Consider the following 17,622-nt stretch of genomic DNA (forward strand, 5'->3'; position numbering starts at 1 on the left):
ACGGAACATTAGTGAAAGCATTAAACCTTTAAATACAATTTTTATTACTTTTCGATTAATTAATTTTAAATTCTAACCTACCACTTGATCATGCTTGGCAGATGAATGCAGTAGGTGTCATTTATTCACTGGTCGGGGCTTCATCTTTGAAAGTCAGAATTAATAAGGTTTAATTGTTCTTAATAGTGAAGTATTTGGCTTTTTAGTTGTTAGAATTTAGTAAAATAAAGTTTATATTAACAGACCATTTATTTTACAAAAACCTAAGCCATGATAAATTGCTGGATAATGCATTCCTTTATCTTGGGATAACTAAGAAGAGCTCAGACTATAATTCATACACTTAATCAAAGGTATGAGGAATACATTTATTTTGATCTTACATATGTATTGGACCCATTATAAAACAGTTTATTCCATGAGGCATGAAGGACATTAGAAAAAGAATTAAAACTTCTTTCCAGTTTTCTGTTACATGATACTAGTTCTGATTATATTAAAAGATTCAGCATCTCAGTACCATGGAATGTCATTTTGTGGGTTTCAATTTAATTGAATAATAATAAAAAAATTTAATACAGCTTTGGTTCAAGAAATCAAATTTTAATATTTTTGATATGATGATTTAATATTACTCTTTGAAGCATTTTTTGATTAAATAATTTCCATGATTAAAGAACCACTTCTTGATGTGAAGCAGTGAGAAAATCTGTCTGAACATGAACATGCTCAGCAATTCTTAAATAAAAGAAGAAGGTTTGGCTTTTCTTCATTTTCCGCAACTCCTCAGGGAAGCAGAAATCCAGGAATACTAAAGTGTATCAAGGTAATCAACTTTGAAAACATGATATGCAGAAGAACTAGTTGCCTTTAGACCGGAAATACGGATTTTTTTTTTTTTTTTAGTAATCTTAAGCATATGTCAAAAGCCAATTTTATCTTCCATCTACATATAACACCATGTGCAAATACTTTATGGTCTTCCCTACACTGAAATAATTTATACTGGACCAGTATTTTTGAATAAGCAGATTAACATGTAGTTCCACCAAGTAAATAAAGCCTTTATCTTGAGTTTTGTGTTTTCAAACATATTTAGCAAAAAATATACTCAATTATTTTTGTCACCATTGTTAACCTGCTACTAGAATGATTTGCTAGTGGGAACACAATGATCCATTCAGGTAAAGTAAAAGCACCATTAGGTAAGGTAAAAGCGACACTATTTCAACAAATGCAATGTGTTAGGCAATAATCCAAATTGCCTAACACCCATGGTACATAAAAATCTGTTCTTTTTCTCTGACCATAGTTCATTGGGGTGAAACATACAAATACTTGGACAAACCTTAATGTAAGTTACCTAAATCATAGTTTAATTAACTCAGTGCTTATAGTTCAATTCATCCCCAATTAAATTTCCAGTAAGAATCTGAATATTTTCTAGAGGAACAAATTGATATGATATGAATATAAAACTTAAAACTGGTCTTTCTCTCAATTAGAAATTCTAAAAATAATTGAGTTTTGAAATGCTCTTTATCTAAAATGGCTAGCTGGTTTCCTAATATTAAATTTACTTGAACAGATTTTTAAAAATGGACTGACAATATTAGCAAATTCATAGTTTTATTTCATGGGTAAATCATGAGAGAAATGAATGACCTAGAACAATGGTCATAAAATATTTCATTGCTAATTAGGAGAGACAATAAAAAAAACCTCAGTTTGGTTTAAAAGTACATAGAAATTTTAGCTCCCAATTATCTAAAGTTGAGCTCTTAGCATTTGAAATTTTACTGATTTTTTTTTTCATACAGATTAGCTGATAATCTGCAGAATAAGGAGATTCTTGATTGACTCTAGACTGTGAAAGTTCACAGAACTGTTTTACTGGAGGCCTCCACCAGTTTGAAAATGCAGTTTATTTGCAAATGGCACATAAATCAGGAAAAAGGCATTCAACGGGAATCAGGGTTAGTACGGAAGAGGGCAATAAGACCCTTAGTGTAGTTTTCGTTATTATTTTAGAAATATTATAAATGACAAGGACAGTGGAGATCCCCATCCTGACATGGAAGCACCAAGAATACCTCCCAAAGCAGAATATAAATGATATCTGGAGAATCTACTTCTCATTAGTCAGAAGTTGTTCATCACACAAATAGTTCACTTTTATAAATCAGTCATTTCAAACCTCAGACTTTATTTACAGTGATAATTCTCATATTTTTATTACTTAGAAAATAACTTATTTTTTCCATTATTTAAACAAATAGGCCTGAGTCTCATGCCTTTTGCACAGCTTTTACCTTCAAAGAAAGTTCTCTGGGAAAGGCAGGCAGGGGACATGGGGAAATAGGAAGTCAACAATCTACACACATGTAATATGAACAGTCTGCATGACATTTACTTCCTTTTCTTCAGTTTTACTGAGCTTGCCATGGTTAGGATCTGTTCTGGAATTCAACCAAAATGGGACAGAATTGGGTATTCTGTGTTTAGAAAGTAGATACTTCCTTAAACATAATAGGAGATTCCTTCACTTGCCAGATGAAGACCAATAGAGATATGTACATCCCCGTACAGAGCGACTGTCTTCATCTTTTACTGACAGCATAACCATGTCTTATAAAAAAAGACCAAAAAAAAAAAAAAAAAAAATTACAGTTAAAAAAAACAAAGCAAAAAATGGTTTTTCAACAAGGTAACAATTTTCTAAAGGTCAGCTTAGAGAGATGACTGGAAAGATACTTTACTAGAAGGCTGAAAATGATGTTAATGACACTCAGAACACACCTGGTCTTTTACTTAACAGAGATCAACCATGGGTATCCAGGGAAGCAGTTCCACCTTTTCCTACCATTGATTTTATGGCTGTCTATAAAATATCCTTGTCCCTAAGTGGGCTAGAAACTCCTTCATTTGAAAGACCTGAGTTTATCTAATGGCACCTATAAACAAGCTCATATAAAAATGTAGTAAATTGCAACAAATACATTGGCACCGCAGGAAGTAAGCTTCAGAGTTGGAAGTGGACACAGCAATACTGCTGTCACCGAGAAGGGGAGAAAATAGCATCACTAGCAGAAAATATCTTTTCTGTGTCTCTCGGCATCCTTTGGAGTGTACTGGATATATATGAGTCACACACTTGGTGGTTCTCTATCCCTTTATTTCAATTGACTTCTAGCTTTAATATCATGGCAATTTGCTTTTGAAGAAAAAATTATCAGTCTGCCTGGACTGATAAACACAATTCTGGAATGAAGAGGTTCTAATTGCTCTGACCACTGTTATTCTTATTATTTCATGTACTTTAAAACAAAACAAGCAAAACCAGACAGTTTGCTGAGAACTTCACTCTGGCAGCCTTCCCGGGGCCATGCGATTTTGATAAAACTGTCAATATATGGTTATGGACTCACAACTGTTCTGCCAATCCACTTGCTCACGCTTAGTTTTTTCTTCAATTTGTATTTATTTTAGAGATGCATAGAAATTGGGGAAGGGGAAAAGATTATTTTCGTTAAGTAATTAGATGCAAGAGATATACTAGTATAAATTTTTTTTTTTTTCCCTTTTCTCTCTTCTCATATTTGCCAGGGAAGGAAAACAGTTAAATTCACTGTGGAAAATGTATTTGATTCCGAGTAATTTTTGCAAACACAGAGACACATAGGCAATACTAAAAAAATGAAAATAACTCGGTAATTCCAAAATAATGAAGATCTGCTGTTAACTCAGAAATATACTAAAATATAGTCTAATTATTTAGATAGAGTCTACATCCATTTGCTCCTTTTTACATTTCCCTCTTATTGGAAAATTTGCCTTGAAACCATGTTTATTTTTTATTATATTATCTTTACCTTATTTGAAAAATGCCACAGATTGTAAAATCATGCTGTGGAAGGAAAAAATGCAATATCCATTCATGAGAAGCAAAGTCATTTTTAATGTAAACACACCCTTCTATGACTTCAGAGGAAATAAAAAGTAAAAATCACAATCAAGGTTTGCTTAGAAGCTAGGATTGTTTAGATGATGTGCAGGTCTGTGTATAGTACTGAAGGAAGAGTTATAACCAAAAAGTGCTGGAAAGAAATGGACATCAATTGTAAAAATTTGGTAGTAGTTAAGAAAGTCTTTCATCTGGGAGACATGGACCCAAAAGTCATTCAGTTAACAGACGTTACTAGTGAAAAAAACATTCTTTGCAGCATCCTCATTTAATTGGCAAAAATAATCATATCAGATTATCATTTAAATTAGAATAGGTAGATGAGTGGCTGTCCATAGACCTTCATGCACATGAATCTTCACTCTCTTACTGGGCTTGGAGATAGTAGCTACAATGTATAAAAATGGTGATTAAAATATAACTTTATAAAAATGCTTCCCTTTTCCTTTTTTTAAAAAAAAAGTTTACTATCTACAGAAACAAACAAAAAAATCTTTATATTTACATCAAGATAACTATTCATTACATATATAATAATATGAAATAAAATATTGAAAGTGAGTATCAACGTTTTAAATAGAGGTCTGGCTCACAGCATAAACAAGTGTAGATAAACAAACCAAAAAAATAAAAATAAAAAAGACTTCCAATAACAGCCCAATATCTAAACAATCCCTCTATAATCTCCCCTGCCAAAAGAAGCATGACAATGGGTCAGACTGCAGAGAGAAGCTATCCCATCACACAGCATGTGGAATGCCACAACAGGGGTGGGCAGTGGGACCTTCAGCCCCCAGAGCCAATCTTCAACAGTTGTCAACTTTCCCTACATCAACACCGAAACCCAAGCTTGAAATTTTCTCCTTCCTCTCCTGTTCTACAACCCATAGAGGGTTTGTGTTTGCCTTTCTTTTTTCTTTTTCTATCACACATTTTGCAGCAAATTAAGACAACACACGAGATCACTTCAAGTGTAATTTTCCAGGCCTTCTTTGGCATCCTTTCAGAATTCTAACCTGATTTAAAGACCTGACTCCAGCTCCTTCCTAGGTGTTTATATATAAAGAATGCCATCCCCTTAAATGGTGATTTGATCTTAGGTGAGTGACATACATACCCACAAACAGCTCCTATACATTCATTAGGCCAGTAGACTGGAAAATGCCTCAGTCTTCTAGGTTGGAGGCTGATGACAGAGTGCCTCCAAGTGGTGTATAGCAGTAGTACCGATCACATGGCCCTCTCACCCAGCCCATGAATGTCCTCTATCTGCAAAAGGACCTTTACAGAAGCTAAATGGAGGACATTTGGGATGGCAGCCTCTCAGAGACACTCCAGAAAAAACTTCCTTCTGTTTGTTCACATGTACTGAGTCGTCTTCTACGGCTATTCTATGAACTACTAAAACCACAAAAATCTCTTTACATACACGCACAGGCACACAAGCACCCTTTCAGTCTAAGCACACTCCTGAGCTCGCTCTCATGCACTCACGCGCACACACACAGACCCATACACACACAAGCACACACACGGTGTTGGCAAGATGTATCAGAATTTAAATAATGCTCTGGAACTTTCATCCCTCAGTACTAAGAGCAAAAGCTGCTTAGTCGGTAGCCTACATTTGCTGCTGCACCGCTTCCCTGCTAAGCCACACCATTTCCTTTGTGATTCATTTTTTTCCTTTATGATTTATTATATCACAGTGACCACTATATATCTTAATATGACTGTTACTAAATTGTGGAGCCAGTAACCCTGGCTTTCAGTGTGTACGTGTGTGCGCGTGTGTGTGGGTGTGTGCATGTCTTACATGTATCTGTGTGGGAGCTTATATATACACACACATATATATTTCCTCCTTAAAAAAAATCCTTAGAAGCTGGTGTTGCAATGTGAAAGCTTCTTTGAGCAAGAGTTTTTAACAATGTACCTCACTGTAAAAATAAACACATAAAATGTGAAGAATCCCAAAACGCAATAGCCATTTGCCATCTTCTCTTCTTTCTACAGTGTTGTGTCTAAGTGTTGTGCTGGCTTGAAGAGTCTGTGACGAGTAAATCTGTTTGGAAACACGGCTCGTTCTCTCCATCGTCACTGGTTTGGCTTCGGGGTTGGGATCTCCTCTCCTCTTGGTTTGCCTTTCTCTTCCTCTTCTTCTTTGATGGCCTGAATCTGCTCCGAGGAGTGCTGCTGGGGGCCCTGGTCCAGGGACTGATTTTCTACACCCACCAATCGCTGCTCCTCTTCAATGACTTTCTTCCACATTTTGTGGTTCTGCAGGAGGTGCTGAGTTATTTGGCAGTAGATTTTCCTCCTTTTGAAAGTCTTCTTTCCTTAAAACAGGACAAAACACCAAATTAGACTACTTCTTTGTGTGCTGATCACATGAAAGTTCTTTCTTTTCAGATTACAAATAGGAGTGAAGTACCAAATGCATACATATATCTATCACCTGATTTGTACATCGTAATAATGCAGTTTTTGAGAATGGGGGAGGAAAGGGAAAATCGCAACAACCATTCAAATATCACTGAGAAATAACTGCAAACAGTATTTAACATTTCATAATGTCCAGTACAGGGTTCTGCTTGTATCTCGGTATTATTGCTACTGTATCCGAGCTGTTAAGACGTTTCCCCTAGACCATTAGAATAACTTCTTATGTCTTCCTTTGTCACCCAATTGGACTCACAAAAGTCCACACGATTATCTCTTTAAAGACAGTTTTGAAGCTATTCTGCTTCATGTAGCCTACAATGTTAATTTCCAACCCCACTGAAACTTCTCCCACAAGCTGGCACGGACCCCCTTTTGCAGTCTTCCCTTTCTGCAGCCTGGCTTCAATGTATATGTAACTGCTCTGTTTTCTGTGTATACTCCAGGCTTTTCTACTCTCAAGCTGGTACTGCCTCTCCTTCTGAAATGTTCTTTCCAGTCGCTGTAAGTTCATATCTATTCATTTTTCTAAGATCCAGTGAGACTGCACTGAATTCCTCTTTTAAGATATAATCTCTCTTTTAAATTTTCATGTTACTTCATATATCTTCATATACCCCAGAGTAGATACTGTTTCTCTCCCACCCACCCCTTTCTCCTTCTCATTTCATTATCTCTTCTTCTGGTAACTGTGCATCCACAATTATTTGGGAGGAACTCTCCTCTTTTCCTTCATTTATGTGGATCTAGAAAAGGCTGTCAAATTCTATTTCCTCACCCACATCTTAACAACACAATCGTGTTGCAGTGATTGGCCTATGGGTTGGCATGTGACCCACGTAAGACCAATCAGAATCCTTCCCTGGGATTCTTCCCAGTGGCACAAAATAGGTGTAGGGTAGAGAGGTGGGGATCAAAGATTTTTTCTCTTCTGCTTTGAGTATCTGGGATGAAGTAAACTTAGAGCTGGCTGTAGGTTCAAGCTTCACAAAGAAAGCAAAGATGAAAGAACAAGTTGTCAGGCGGGAGAGATAGAGACAAGAGCGGGAGCAAGTAAGCACTGATCCTGGCCAACATCGTGTTTATATGAACCAATAATGTTCCCCTTCGGCACATATTCATTTAATTGGAACTGTGTCACTTGTAACAAAAACGTCCTAAATAAGGTACCTCCTCTTCAAGGCACTTCTCTTGTTTTCATATATTCTAGGTATTAGCTCCTTTTCTAGACGATAGGCTTTTGGAGGGAGCCTTGCACAGACCTGTACAGATCTTATACATGACATGGCTTAGCAAATATGCATTTAATAAATAAATAAATTACATTTTCTTGTGACCAAATGATTTAAGGTTTTCAGTATGGAAGTATTAAAGACAACTTGCACAGAATTATATCTCTTGATTGAGGAATTATAATACAACAAATTTCAGCAGAAGAAATATAAGATGTTTTAAAGAAGACTATTTGAATTAATGTCATAATCCACTATTTAGGCTTCTAATTCCTTATCTAATTATTAAGCACCCGATATATACCAAGTGGTATGCTAGGCTCTAGTGATTCACTGATAGACAAGACAGATATATAATGCTCGCTAGCATGGTTCTTTGACTCTAGTGAAGATAGAGAGTGAACAATTATGCTAAGTCTTATGAAGTCTTTGAAAGTGGCAGAGAGAAGGAAATGACCCAGCTGGGAGGATATTGCATAATGATAGTGGCTTGGACTAGGACGGGGGTGATAGAAATGAAGATAAGGAGATAAATATGAGATATACTTGTAAGACAGAATCAAGAGGACTTAGCAGCTAATCAGAGGTAGGGAATAAGGAAGAGGAAGGAATCCAAGACAATCCTGAGCCTTCTGGTCTAAATAGCTGAGTATATGGTGGTAAGATTTACCGAGAAAGTGGATATTAGATGAGGAGCAGACATGAGGGGTATGAATGTTGACCCTGAAGTGTCAGGGAGACCTCCAAGAGGAGAGGTGAAGTAGGCAGCTGGTCATGAACTCAGAAGAGAGGTCCATTCCTTTCTAAGCAACCAAAATACAATGTAACTCTCAGTACATTAATGATCCTCATCTGAGTGACCATTTTAGACTTAGGCCAAGAATTTGGAAGTTAGGCTATGATCTTCCCATTAGACTGTAAATTTCCCTAGGACAGAAGCTTTTTCCCCCTTTTGGGTGTACATCGGTGAAGCCCCAGACATTAGTAAGTATTCAGTAAGAGTTTACTAAATGAATCATTTTCTCTCAAGTTTCTGTTCCAAAGTTCCAGGTAAATGATGAAGTGTTGATAAGTGGTAAAAAAAAAAAAAAAAATGCTAATAATATGAAAAAGTGGTCCATAGGAAACTCTGATGTAATTGAGAGTACATTAAAGAAATAGCCATACAAGATACTGGGATGCTCAAAAGGGATCTTTGGGTCTACCTAATGAAGTAGTTATGACTCACAGTAAGGGGGAAAAAAGGAGGGAGAAAATACTAACAAATATTTACAGCAGCAAAATGGCAACAAAAAACAAAGCCAATTGTATGGGACGTGTGAACGGAACTAGGTGTATCAGAGGCCATCCGCCAACATTTTTGTGGAAGGGCTACAGGTTCTTTGAACAGTGTCATTATAATACATCACAGAAATTTCTTGCACTTTATAGGACAAAAAGATCATTTTTAAAAACGTATCGCAGAATCAGGATATTATTAGATTATCTTGAATTACTTTTGAACCATACAGATACATAACAAAAATTATTAAACTGAATGATTTCCAGAAGAAATAGACACAGGCAGAATCATAAGCAAAAACTTAAAGTTTATATATTTACTGCATTCATCATTTACGAGATGAACAATCAAACTTATATTGACCAACTGGCAAGCTCTTTTTTAGATACTGTAGAAACAAAGATCAATTAAGCTTAGAGTTTTCCTCAAAGGGGCCTACACTCTATAGGAGAGAAAGCCAAGATGACCAAAACTGAAATATGTGTGCTGTTTTATGACAGACATACAGTTGTGACCAAGGTGGCTGTACTATTCCTTCTAGTTTGACTAAACTTTAGGCAGATTTCCAGATTATAGTACCCTGGCATCCCTCTTCTTAGAACATTTATTTTAGAAAACTTATAACAGCAAATCCTTTCTCTGCCCTTTTGCAAAATAGGTAAATCTTTTTCCCAGCCTGCAGACAGCTTTATATCCCAGGATTGTCTTTCTCAGGGACCCAGAACCATGCCTTTCAAATGCAATAATCAAGAATGATGTACTCAATACAGTATTATTGACTACACGTACAATATTGTATGCAGATCTCTAAAACTTGTACACTTTAAGATTTGTTAAGAGGGTAGATCTTATGTTAAGTGTTCTTACCACAATAAAATGAAATTTAAAAAAGAAGAAAGAGTGAGAGAGAGAAAAGAAGGAGAAAAAGTGTGAAGGATAGAGGGAGGGAGGACCCTACCTTCTAGTCTCTGTGGGAGAACAGAAGCCTAACTTCAGAGAGCACCAGTCAAATGGTCTAATCACATCAACCAACTCCCCCCAAGGGTCCTCCAACACTTTTTCACTAGCTCATCCCAGCACATAAAAATGGTTCTGCCTTTTGCTTCAACAGAGTTTGAGTTCAGTTTCTCTCTCCTGTTGCAATAGTCTCAAATAAAGCCTTTCTATTTTTAACAAGCAAGCGTCTGGTACAATTTCTCTCTGACACATCAAACCATGGCAAGAGGACTCCCCCTGTGGGAGAATAGGCAGGATTTTCCTCAAAGAACATGGTAGCTGAGCTGGATGTAAAGCATGAGAATTAAATACACCAGATGAAGAAAGGGCTTGCAGCCTTTCAGGTAGGTGAGGGCACAGGCAAAGGGCATGGGGCCCTGGAGCGTGACCTCATAGATCAATTTCTTCATTGGAAAGCTCCCTAATAAGTGTGATATATACAAACTAAAATTTAAATAAATTTGAATTCTTTCCATCAAAGTGAATAAAATATATTAAAACATCATATTTCTAAAAGCAAATTAAAAACATTTTTTCTACCAAAGCTATCTACTAGTTTATTTCTGTTTTGTTTTTATCACAGTTAAATGAAAATCAGCTTCTGTTGAGAAATTTTAAAATGTTAATATAGTTTTTAACCTAATCCTTTGAATCAAGAGCATTACAGATGATCATTGGCTGAAGTTCAGATTTGAATCACAGCTATAGGAAACACTCTACCGGTCAAGGTGATGATTCCATCTTAAAGTTATACACATTCATGGAAGTGCATTCACAGAGAAACTAACAAAAGCTCAATTTTTCTCTTTTTCCTTTCAGGGCAGCCCCCATGAGAGCAGCTGTTCTCTTATTAATGCTGCTAAATGTTAGCAATAAACCTTCTCTGGAATTATACTGAATAAAGTGACGTAGAAGAAAGTTTGTACCAAATAAATTTGCGTAGATTAGAGTCTGCAGGTGGTCTAAAACATGCCTGTATTGGGAGCCAAATTGTTCAGCACTGGAACATTTCGAAATGAGAACAAAGAGCCTTTCATTGCTCAAATTCTAAATGCAGCTTAGTACTTCATTAGAAACCTCTTAGTTCACTGTAGGAATCTCTCAGATTTAATTATGAGGTGGGGTAAAAGCCTTCTTTTCCTAGGATCCCATATTGAAACATTTTATTCTGTGTTTCCTGGGAGATCTCCAAGTTTTACAAATTGCAGAAGTTAGAGCATATTTAATTTAATTTTTTTCTGAAACCTAACTATCAGACTAAATCAAGGTAACCATCTCACCCACTATGATTCCTGAAATTAAAATTACTAAGAGCCAAAAACAGTGAGGTTAAAAATTAGGAAACCCGGTTCCCTTTCTGATTAAACAACGTTAGGACATTACTTAAATTTCTGAGCCTTCGTTTAACCTTTGGTAGAGTGAAGCAGCTAAAATAGGTGAGCACAAATTCCCCTTCCATTTCTAAATTTCCATTACTTGATGTGGCCAATATTTAGTAAATATTAACGTTGCCCAACATTGATCATTTTCTTGGCTGTAAAGAAATACTTCGAAAATAATATTTCCAAAGTTACAGTATCAAATAACTGTGGATGGAATGTTTTAAATCTTAATGTAAGGTGGCCAGATAACTTGTAGAACAATTAGTGAACACAATCCACAGAATTCTCATTCCTGCTTTAGTGGACTTGAGAAAAATGTGAGGATCAAGTGAGCAACGCCTCAGAATCCGGACAGTGTTGGCAACCCAACCCTACAGCACAGAAAGCAATAGAACATTTGACTGCAGCATTTGCTGCTGAAGCGTAGGTTGACAAGCTGAGCCTGTTAAATCTCCTGGCCTGGGTCTTTCAATTCCTGATGCCTGGATTGTGTGTCTGTGTTTTCAGTGTGTTTGAGTTCAAATAGCAATCAGTTAAGACTATGGGAACAGAGCTTTTCCAGAGGCAAAACCGGTGACACCTTCTGATATCCTTCATTCAGTGGAAAACTGTCCTCTCCTCAGTAAGACAGCAAACTAACTGGCTTGAAATGCAAACAAAGTAAAAAGAGGAAAGTAATATGTGTTTATTAAATGAACAAATGAATAAATAAACCATGAATCCAAAGTCTTGGCTTCTAGCTCTGAATCCCAAGATCAGCACAAAATTTCTAATGGAAATCTCTTTATAAGTAATTATATTTTACTTCTCTGATGCTTTATAGTAGGATACTGAAAGAAAACATTTGATTTTTTCCCCCCATTCTGTACAAAGGTTAACAGGACAGAATTTAAACAAAAATATCACCTAAGACTAAATATGCAAAACTCTCTAAATCTGTACTTGATAATGACCTCCTTGCCTCTGCTAATGTGTGCTTACAACAGGGCATTTATATTAGGGCAAAATGGATCAATATAGGTTAGAGAATCTCCTTACTAGATTACTGAAATAAACTAAGTTGTGTATTTTCCTGACTGTGATAAAAATAGCAACAAAACGATCAGAATGTCTTTTACAGGTAATATTTTTGGTACAGGCTTTGAAAAATGTTAAGGTTGTATATTCTTTATCTCTGAAGGTAGACAGAAACCACACAGAAACTATTTGTGCAATGTCACTGTAAGGGTCATAGGTTGTACTAATTATGCTATCAGTCACTACTTTTTTCATGGCAGGAGAAATAGGACAGTATATTTAAAGGGGTGGAGAATAATGTTTTTACTGCGAATTAAGTTAAACGGATTATATTGGCCACATGATGTACTCCAAGCAATCACCAGATTTAATGCTTCTCATTGTCTCTATTGCCACTACCCCGGTCCAAAGTCACAGTCATTTCTCCCTTGGATAACTTCAACAGTCTTCTAACCGATCCCCCTACTTTTACCTTTGCTCCCACCCCAGTTTCCCGAATATGCTCCATATAGCAGCTGAAGCGATCCAATTAAAATACAAGTTGAACCCACTGGCTCTTCTACTCAAAACCACCGATGATTTTTCATCTTACTCAGACTAAAAATCCAAATCCCTGATTGTAGCCTTTAAAGCACAGACCCTACATCATCTGGCTCCCTACTGCCGCTCTCGTGCTGCTCTCCAACCCCCTTTTCCTCTGCTTCTGCCACCTCAGCTCTCCTAATGTCTTTGAACACCCAGCCATGCCCCCCTTAGGACCTTGGCACGTGCTGCTTTCTCCTCTCCTTGGAATCCTCTTTTCACACACATCCCCATAGACCATTCCTGAACTTCTTTCAGGTCCTTTTCTTTAAAAGAAAAAAACCAACAAAAAACAAAAACAAAAAACTCTCTCTTATTTAGATTTTCCCTCTCCCTAGCGATCTTATCTAAATTTTTTAATTTTCTCTTTAATATTTCGTATCTCCCTCCTTCTTCTCTTTTTACTCTAATATTTATCAGTACCTAGCTTACTAAAGGTACACTGATTTGCCTTGCAGTGTCTGCTGACCCCACTAGAATATAAATCTGTAAGGGCAAGGAATTCTTTATTTTTGGCTTATTTTGTTCACAGCTCTACCTTCAGTTGGAAAAATGCCTGGCATGGAGTAGGCACTCAATAAATATTTGTTGAATGAACAAATGAATACCATCTCTCACCTTTTCACGTGGCTTTCCCTTAACCAAGCCAATAAAAGCCTGTGATTGTTCTATATGGTAAGAATAATTCCTTTCATTTCTAAATCATTAAGACACTCTGAAGAATAGGCTTCAACTCTTGAATTTTTATTTTTTTTAACTCCATGACAGAGAACACATCTTTGCATGATCCATGGCATTATTATAGATTCCATAGTCTGTAATTTCTATTATTATGAAATTGCAGAAGGGTGCTATCCATGACTGAACCAAGCAGATGATATTTGGACTTAAAATATGTCATTTTTGAGAAGCATAAAATTCATCTGAACAATACCAGGAAAAACACATTAGAACTAGACCTTGTAACTTACTTGGAGATTCATTATTTTCACAGGTTTCTTCTTCATTGGTTGCTGCTGCTGCTTCCTCCTCTTCTTCTAGGTCATCAGTATCTCCTGACTCATCACTGTCTTCCACCCATTTGCCTGGCATGAGTCCTGCTGAGTCATAGGAGTTGCACAGAGGACCCACGATGTGAGAGATGAAGGATTCCTGAAGGTTGGCCAACTGAGGAGCAGAACGGTCCATGAAGGGGCTTATGGGTAGCCCAAGGCTGGCCTCTTCATCACCCTAGAAATAGAAATTTAGCACGAATAAGTTAGCTAGAAAGGCAAATGACAAGGTAAGCTTAAAATATAAGTCAACACTTATCAAGCATCTGAAATGTGTAAATATGAGGGTACTTCAAAGAGTTCGTGGAACAATAGGATTGCAAGATAATACGAATCTTTCTGTGAACTTTTTGAAGACCCCATGTACTCTGTTGCTATTTACTACTTGTGTGATTTGAGACTTTGGCTATTTATGAAGGGGAGATACAAGAAGTGGTTTAATGTCTTAGTAGATATTTCTCATCACACTGTTCAGTATCACTTATGTGAGGATATAAATGCATCTTAAAATGTGATGCTGGGAATAATTATCAAACAAATATATAATCTATCATGTGTCCATTTTTGCCTTGGTTGCCCAAAAGCTTAAAACAATTTATTGCTCAATTGAAGTTGCTACTTTATCCTAGATTTTGTTTGAATGATATCTTCTGTGTTTATATAGTTTCTGATGTTCTTATTTATCTATTATGCTGAATAGCATTACTGTATAAATGTTTTACTTTGAATTTTTTCAAATCTTTCTGGAAAAAAAAATTAACAGATTGCAAACCAGAAGTTACCTAGCAAAATTAATTGAGAAAATATACCAAAAATACTAACACCAACAGTGGCTATAAATGAGTAGTGAAATTATCATATGTGGATTTTCCTTTAGCCATACATTTTTTCTGCATTTCAATATTTCAGGATTAATTATGAATTAATCCCATTCCTAGGAAAGGCAATACATTACTTTTTTTTAAAGCACAAACCTTTTATTCTATATATGAGCCCTGACTAGAATAACCATAAAAGTTCATTCTAATCTGTTTAAATATGTCCACTGACAATTTGTCATTTAATAAGGCACCTCATCCTATTTTTGGACATCTCTAGCAATATAAATTTCTTTCTCACATTGACCTGAACTCTATCTCCCAATAAATTCCATAGACTGGTTAAATTCATACCCTTTTTAGGGCAGTAGAGAGGGGCATAACATTTTTTTAGGAATCAGATCCTGTGTTAAGTACTTTATATAATTTATCTTCTTTAATCTTCCCAGCAACATTATAATAAACCTATCCCTAAATTTGTATATTGGTCCTTTAAATATCTGAAAAGTCATTAGAAGACCTCTGTTTTCTCTCAGGGTAAATATCTTTACTTTGTTCGTGTCTTTTTATGTCACTGATTCCTGCCTTTACCCGTGCTCCATTACCTCCATGTTTTTTTTTAATTGATACATATTCATTGTACATATATATGGGGTACAGAGTTACCTTTCAGTGCATATGTACAATGTGTGATGATCAAACAGGGTAATTAGCATATTCATCATACCAAAACTTTATTATTTCTCTGTGATGAGAGCATTTGAGCTCCTCTCTTCTCATCATTCGAAAACATACAATAAATCATTCTTAATTATAGATGCCTAGCACTACTGTAGACCAATAGAACTTATTTTTTCTATCTCATTGTGGTTTTGTATCCATTAAACAACCTTTGCCTTTCCTCATCTTTCCTCCCCTTCCCAGCCTCTAGTAACCATAATTCTAGTCTCTACTTCCATGAGCTCAAATTTTTTTTCTTAGCTCCCACATGAGTGAGAACATGTAGTATTTATCTTTCTGTGCCTGACATACTTCACTTAACATAATGTCTTCCTAAAAGAGTAGTTCACAATACTAAACAGAAAGCTTCAAGTATTATGTGATCAGGTAGGATAATGTTTATGTCATTATGGTAGATTTTTTGTAGTCTCTCATGTTATCATGACAGATAAAACACCTATTTCACCTATTCTTTTTTTTTTTTTTAGCTTTTTCATATACTATTATTAACACTATTAGAAAAATAAATGAACTTAATCTGATATACATTCCTCTGTGAAAATTTAAACTGGCTTCTACTATAATAAATAAATCTATAAAAGAGTAATATTTCAAAAGTTTTCCTAATGTCTCTCTAGGTTCATTATCTCAACATTTTCTTACCCCAAAATGCTTGCAAATAACTTTATCTTAGAGTTCTATAGTTATAGTTTAGTTCAATTTCTACACGCATCATTTTTTATCCTCTGATCAAAACTGGCCAGTGCATTTTCTGATGAAAGTATGAATATCAAATACAGTGATCACATTTTTATAGCTTTTGGGAGATTTGGTGAATTCATGAGCAGCCTAAGTATAGATTAAGATAGATTAAATAGTTAAGTTATTTACCTGTTCATAAAATTCATTGACAATACCCTCTGTCCACTGAAGATGGAGATCTTTACACTTAGCTGGCCCATTGATATCAGCCAACTTTATACACATTTGACAAACCAGCAGACGATCATTTTCATTGGTCCAATCTATTCCAACATCATCATTCACCTGTTTGAGGGACAAAGTTAAAATGTGTTTTGCCTCAACGAAACAGGACAGAAAACAATGAAATATTTAGTGTCTTCCTACTATGTAGAGATCAGAATACCAAATAATGAGAAACTTCTCAACTATTAAAAATAATTTTATTGGCATGCATAATAGTGAAATAGTTCAACAAAGTAAAATAATACATGATGAATAAAATAATTATTAATTATGGAACTGACAAGAAATGCTACTTAACATTAGCATATATTATCAATTATTATTAAAATAATATAGCTACAAATGGTAAGAAATTTTCTTGAATTAGCACTTGGGCATTTATGCTTGATGTATGAAATTTTGCTTCAAGTTTCTGACCTTTACTGCTTCCAGGTAATTTGTATTAGGACACCATATACATGAGACAAATTAGGTCAAACAAAAAAACCACAATCACAGAATTATTATTCCTCTTTAGCACAAAGTATAACATATACAGATAGCACCTCAACTTCTCAGATTTCTAGATTGGGACCAATTCCTATATGGTTAAATATTTCATTGCACTTTATTTTCACATTTGACACATAAGAATTGATAGCAACCACTTTTGTTGAACGCTTTGGTTCCATGACATCTTCCAATGTAGCCATAAAATGAAGACTGGCACAAATCTAGTTACCTTGGCATTAAATTTGGCTACAAAGTCAAAGTGTTTCTTCAGGTCAGTAGCCAAAATTGCTTCAATGACAAGGAAACGGAAATGCTTAAATTCCACATGGTCAAGATTAACTAAGAAGTTATACTCTGGCCGGGACATGAAAAGATTCCACGCGGCGGCTGCATGATGATTCTCCAAAACGGAACGATCATTATATAGCACCGCCTAGGCGAATAAATAAGAGAGAGAAGAGTTCAACTTTTTAAGGTAAAAAAAAAAAAAAAAAAATAGAACCATAAAAATAAAAAAAATATGCAATGCTTTTGAAATAGTTCTTTTTTCCCTATGGAAGAAACAAATGTAATCTTGTGATTGCTGATTATTAAGCATCATTTATTGCTGTACAATGACTGTTGGTTACTATGATTGGTTAAATTTCCTTTTTTGT

At 35.6% G+C, this 17,622-nt stretch overlaps 1 protein-coding gene across 2 annotated transcripts in view; it reads right to left on the bottom strand.

The window, feature by feature from the left end:
* Positions 1–5,471: 5,471 nt before the first annotated feature.
* PDE3A (phosphodiesterase 3A) overlaps positions 5,472–17,622 on the bottom strand; it is a 281,335-nt gene continuing 269,184 nt past the window's right edge. For both annotated transcript variants that reach the window (XM_063075636.1, XM_063075635.1), the window contains 4 exons: positions 17,196–17,399; positions 16,379–16,534; positions 13,869–14,127; positions 5,472–6,303 (listed from right to left, as the gene is read on the bottom strand). In XM_063075636.1, the coding sequence (XP_062931706.1) occupies positions 6,062–6,303; positions 13,869–14,127; positions 16,379–16,534; positions 17,196–17,399 (861 nt within the window). In that variant the 3' untranslated portion in view covers positions 5,472–6,061. The remainder of the gene's footprint in view (positions 6,304–13,868; positions 14,128–16,378; positions 16,535–17,195; positions 17,400–17,622) is intronic.

This window comes from Cynocephalus volans, chromosome 12, assembly GCF_027409185.1.
Source record: "Cynocephalus volans isolate mCynVol1 chromosome 12, mCynVol1.pri, whole genome shotgun sequence".
NCBI lineage: Eukaryota > Metazoa > Chordata > Mammalia > Dermoptera > Cynocephalidae > Cynocephalus > Cynocephalus volans.